This window comes from Neospora caninum, chromosome VIIa (genome assembly GCF_000208865.1).
Source record: "Neospora caninum Liverpool complete genome, chromosome VIIa".
NCBI classification, from domain to species: domain Eukaryota; phylum Apicomplexa; class Conoidasida; order Eucoccidiorida; family Sarcocystidae; genus Neospora; species Neospora caninum.
In genome coordinates, this window is record NC_018393.1 from 2,927,778 (window position 1) to 2,933,831 (window position 6,054).

The 6,054-nt window shown below is 48.3% G+C and overlaps 1 protein-coding gene across 1 annotated transcript; it reads left to right on the plus strand.

The window, feature by feature from the left end:
* Positions 1 to 889: 889 nt before the first annotated feature.
* NCLIV_022590 (hypothetical protein) lies at positions 890 to 5,402 on the plus strand (the record flags this gene model as incomplete). The annotated part of the gene is made up of 7 exons (XM_003882453.1): positions 890 to 983; positions 1,566 to 1,799; positions 2,119 to 2,171; positions 2,859 to 2,960; positions 3,407 to 3,636; positions 4,307 to 4,533; positions 4,996 to 5,402. The coding sequence occupies 7 exons, from the start codon at positions 890 to 892 to the stop codon at positions 5,400 to 5,402; spliced, it is 1,347 nt and encodes a 448-aa protein (XP_003882502.1).
* Positions 5,403 to 6,054: the final 652 nt, after the last annotated feature.

Here is a 6,054-nt window from a genome sequence, read left to right on the forward strand (position 1 = left end):
TACCGGCGGTTTTGTTACGTTATCTTGTTGTAGCATTTCTATGGTGAAAGAGCATGGCTCGACAATGGTGGTGGACTACCCTCTTGACCGGAGGGAAACCGCGTTCCTGCGGAACTTCTCCGGTGGCTGCTGCAATCGAAGATGTATATTGCAGCAGTACGGATCTTGCTGTTTTTCTCGGTGGAATTGGCTGCCCAGTAAAATATCATGGATTCGCTGCTGAGACCCTTCATCCTGTGTTTCATGGTCGCAGTAGGGCCAACACTGTGAAAGGTCACGGCGTCTCCAACCACTTGAGTTGTGGGTGGCACGCGAGATCTTTTGCTTGCCTCGCAAGCAAATGCTTTCCTCAGGTTCACGGCGGATCATCTCTTCTCCGCGACGACACATATCTCCTTTCCCCCCGTGCTTCCGTCCAGCGCAGAAGGCCATACTTAGTTGCTTTAGGACAATGCCAACCGTGTCCTGTCTCCCGAAGCCAACGGCAGACAGAAACCTGGATATCGTCGATAATGAGAGGCATCAAACAGCAGGGGTCCAGTTTCCTAAGGTGTCTTCAGGGTCTTTCACTCTTCTTGGTTGGTCCGCACCCTCGTTCCTTTCTCCCCCAGGTCATTTCTCGTTGCGTCTCCAAAACCAGACGCTTCGTACGGCCTTGGAGAGCCCACTTCTTTTGCACAAGACTTCATTCTCATCGGTTCGCCAGTTATCGAAACCCCAGCTTAACTTTCATGGTCCAGACGCTGCTGCGGCATGCACACATGGGAAGAATTGGAGCGACCTTTTGGTCGCGGCGTCAGTTTTTAGCGTCTGTGCATCGCACACCCTCGTTAGGAGAAGCCAGAAACTCCTAGATTTGTCTTGTGTAATACTTGGGAAAAAGCTGACAATGTGGTTAGTGAAGCACTCCGTGTACAAAGTTTTCTGTGGGGGCGAAAGCCTAGAAGAAGTCCTGGGAACCATGGACAAGCTCGAGAGTAGAGGTAGGCGAAGAAACAAGGAAATTACGTATGATATATCCGCTGCTTCTTCTGAACAGTAGTTTTCCATGAAACAAGTTTCTTTGTGGAGGTAGAGATTGCATGTCAGAGTCGGCAAAATCCAGATCAAGTGTGCATGGGCGATGTGTATGCAGTTGTCTTTTTGATAAACGACGGTCGGACATGTATCTCTGCTTGACAGGTCTACAAGCAAAGAAGTAGCTAGATAATTCAGTGACAGGCTTATAGCTGGCCAACGGGTGTAGCGCATACCTCTTGTAGATGTTCCCGGTTCCTGCAGTATACCTATACCTCTGGCACGTTCTGTATTATCATGTCATTGCGTCACGTTACTTGTAGCACCGCAGGAAAACCAGTTGTCTCCTACGACTATTCTATGTGTCTCAATACCACTGTTTTGTTTTCGTTGCTGGAGTGGTGCACATCCCCGGCGGTGTAAAAATACCAATAACACAGCCGAGAATTGTAGTCCCCCCGCACAGACAGTTCTTCACCCTCGTTTCAGTACCTCAGCCGTTGCTGCCTGCATGAAATGGGCCCGCTTCTTGATACCTTTGTCCCCAGGTGTAAAGACCGTTCTAGATTACGCTGTCGAAGCATCATCCGAAGACGTCACCTGCATAACTGATGACGTGTTTGACCATAACCTGCACCTGACTTGGAAAGCGGTGGAAACCGTTTCAAAGAAACGCGACGGTCTTGTAGCTGTTAAAGTCAGCGCCCTAGGCCCAGTCTCTACATTCGAGCGGGCAGGAGTTGTCATTGCTGCTGTGGAGAGACTATTCGCAGAACTATGCGGTAAGAGTTGTGTTGCGCAGCTCCGGTTGAGTTATCTGTGCACCCTAGCGTGGGCACCCTCAACTAACGATATTGAAACGAGATCTCCATGTCACACTCTGATGTCAAGCATGTCAAGGCAACGCGGCTGTCAACCAGCTTCTGCTTAAGAATAAACTACTGTGGATCTTCGATATCACCTCGGGGTTGGGTCGCCTTCAGCCGCCGCAGTAAAACAACTTCTTAATTACCGGTGCATGCTGTGTACTACCATCTATTCAACATTATATACTTTCTATGGGCAGGAGCATTGAAGATGTTTCCTGCGTAACCATATTAGAACAAAACTCCAATATGCATAAGTTCTACAACGTGAGCGGCGGCAATAAGGAGGTACAGGAGACTCCTGAGGATCTTAGACCTTACGTCTGTCGAGAATCGACAAGCAAAAAGTTTTCTCTTGGGCTGGACGGGTGATAGCTTCCTCTCTGAGACATTCAATCTAACTGCATTGACTGCAGCTCTACCGTCATCTCGTTTCAGGATATCTCCCGCGACTATAAATCTACCACTCATTTAGGATGTGCCGTCAATCCATGATTCACAACTATTGCTGATTAGTAAACCCGTTCAGAATACCACTGCTTTTTCTTGTTCAATATAATAGACGTGCTGTCTGCCACGGCTTTCTAGCTTATGGCCGCCCGTAAACCAGTAGTTATATCATCCGTATACGGGGCCTTTATATCTCCAAATTCAATTGCTACAGATGCAAATTCTAATGTTCATGCTGCTGCCTGCGGTGTTGGGGAGGATACGAACATTTCGGTAGTCCTGAAAGTCTTTTTATTTTCTACAACCGTCGGCGTTAGGCTAGCACTTACTCATTCCATTCTCCGTCTTTGCACAGGTATGCCAGTATCCCCTGGCCACCGACGGACGCTTCCGGATCTACTCATGTTAAAGGAACTCACGAGGCAGGCCTTCGTCAAGGGCATGCGCAAATTGGCAACTGAGGCAACTGTGCCAGTGGCTGCGGAAGCTGAGCTGAATCGTGTCTTTGATACCCTGCTTGCGCAGCCCGGTCGTGGTGAAGACGACTTCAAAGTATCTTTTTTTCAATGGACCCATTTTCTGCAGCCGCAAAAAGTCGGGAGAGACGAATTGGCTGTCTTCAAGGAGGTATGTGCACTTTATGTGTGCTTGAATCGAACGCGAGCTGTCGGTCACCTTCCAAGAGCGCAGAATGACAAGATCTCGTGAAACGCACTTGTTAGTGTTTGCCATACCGTTTTGCAGAACTGTCATGTCCAGTACACACCTATCACGCACTAAACACACACATTAATCGTGTCGAAACGGGCGCACAGTCATTGATAGTGCTGAGAATGCTATCCCTAAATCCAGGAAGGCAGAGGATACATTTTGTTTTTCTTTGCGTATCCTGGTCGTAAGCGCCCGCCTGTTTTGCGTTCGTTGTGATGCTGGTGACTATGGTTGAGCAGTTGAGATGTACATTTGTTCTTCATTTTTTAGAATTGCAGCAGCTCCTGGACGAATTTCTGGGGGCTTGTTATTTGATAGGAACATAATGTGTAAGGGCTCTATCTGTGTTGCTAAATCTGCAGGTGATACCGCCTCTTTCAGACTACGATGCCGACCATGTGGTGGCAACTCAGGACAGGTTATTTAGACTTTGCAAGATGACCGCGCAGCTCGAAACCAAGCCGTCCCTGCTAGTCGACGCCGAACAATCCCAGGTTCAAGGATTTATTTCCACTGTCACTTCCAATGCCCAAAAAAGGTTCAACAAAAACGGCCAGAGTCTTATTTATAATACTTACCAAGCGTATCTCAAGTGAGTGAAAAGGAATCGAAGCATCAAGCCATACGAACATAGGCTGTATGTATGTTTGTATGTATGTATGTATGTATGTATGTATACTCATGATTTGATGCTTTCCTGAGGTACCGGTAGTGGCGATGGCAAGCTGATGATCCAGCTCGGGGAGGTTCAGAGGTTTGCCCACGCAAAGGGGCTGTGTTTGCGTCTTACTCTTTCTAATCGTACTTGATATCGAATATGTACGACTGAATGTACAGCATACGCGTATCACATAAATCATGACTGCAGGGTTACTTATAGCTAACACACAAAACTGTATTTTAGCCAGTGGATACGTTTGGCGCCACGCTGAATAATGTTGATTAGCATGATTTTCAAGCATGTGTCATCCTGGTTGCACCAAAGAATAAATCACTCCGATCTGTCTAGCATTAGATACCGGTGGTTTGGTCAGGCGTCTCACATTTTTAAAGCCTCCAACGAAGTATTGGTACCCTTTATTAATACGTGCGGCTTGGGCCGATCATTGACTCACCCACACTTACACGTACAGGGAAATTATTCTACCTTTTTGGTACAGTGTTCAGCATGTAAAGTATCACTCAGTATTACACAACCGTTGCTCTTTCATGTGAAGCAGCGCCCTGCACGGTCTCTCCGCCGCCTGTGTCTGCTGTCACAGGGAAACCAAAAGCCAGGTGCGATGCGATATCGAGATGGCCCGCCGGTTTGGAGTCTCATTTGCGCTGAAACTCGTCCGCGGAGCATACATGTCCTTCGAGCGCGACATAGCCGAGGCCAACGGGTATCCGTGCCCTGTCCACGATTGCATCGAGGACACGCATGACTCTTTTGATTCTTGTGTGCGTCTTCTCCTCGAGAACAGAAACCGTGTGGCTATCTTCATCGGTAAGGACCGTCGCAACCTCAGCTCCAAAGTAGAGGGGCCGAAGACATCTGACAAGATTCACCTGTAGCTCTTCCGATCGTTTTGGTCTTGCATCTTCTCCGCATAAGAAGAGCACTCACTAGAAACTGTAAGCTCACCCTGTGAGAAGACTTCAACCTAGATAAAAAAAGGTAAATGTCAGGGCTTCGTTCTTGGTGCCACTGGTAACAAAAGACTCACCCAAGGCGTAATAGTGTAGCGCCCTCGTAGACAAATAGACAGCCCGCGAACGAGGGCAAGTGAGCAAGATGAGAGAGAGGCAGCGAAAGAAAACAACGTAGCGCTGTGTGACAGGTATCGCTGTTACATCAGTTTCCGTGCATATTGTTTCTCTGGCTGAGATACGACAATAGACGTATACTGATACGGCGCGCTACAAGACACCATATGGTACCCACCTGGCTTCTTGCAACATGTCGCAGGCACTCACAACGCGGAGTCCATTCGGAAAGCGGGAGAGTTGTTGTACGGCATGCGTCAAAATCCAGACGAATCTCTTACGAAGGATGAAAGGACGTCTGATGTATCTGTCACCAATGTCTCGGGAGTTGGCGACAGAACACACCTCTTGGCCCCGACTAGTCTGCCCGTATCGTTTGGGCAGCTTCTTGGAATGGGAGATAATCTTACCTTCACATTAAGTGACTCAGGATTTAGAGTTTATAAATACGTCCCTTACGGACCTGTTGAGGTCACCATTCCCTACCTCCTCCGCCGTGTTCAAGAAAACTGTGGAGTCATCGGGCGGGCTGGCTGGGAGCTGCAGATTATTGTTCAAGAGATTAAACGTCGTGCCTACTCTTGGCTAGGGTGCCATAAGCAACAATGAGAGCGTATGAGTTTTTTTGGGGGGCGCTTTTAGTCCCCAAGTGTACCGTAAGGCCGCGTCACGCTGTCCCTATTCGGTTTAGCTGTCGGTGGAAAAACTGTTCAAAACATACATTTTCTGGGCATCTGTAGTGTCCTAGTTACCCAAACAGACTTCACATGGGCACGGACATGAAGGGCCTTAACGCCAAGCTACACTTTTAAGGCATGACTGACATTTGCACTGAACGATTTAGCTCTTAGCAGTGCGAACCACCTCTCTTCCGCCACCTTAGCGACACCAGTATTATTTTGAACTTCGTAACATGTACACGGCACCGCAGCAATATGGTTGGAGTTGGCTCCTTTTTATTTTTTTTCATGCGTTGGGGAGACCGCACTAGTCACTTCGCGCCCTTACTTCAAATCTTGACGTTTTGACGATGGACAAGGCTGTAGCCGGTTTGTCTACCTGATTTGTTCCAGCATCCTCCGCATATCTTGTGGACTCCCACGAGGAGTCCGTGTACTCGATCGTTCTGCACGTTTGGAAGCACCTCCGCGGACAGAGGGCAACTTGGTGGGGCACTCCTACAGGTTGAGCGTGGACTCGTCGCAGAAACTCAGTTTGGCTTCCACAAACGGGTCACCGAATCTGTGTATACTATGGTTAG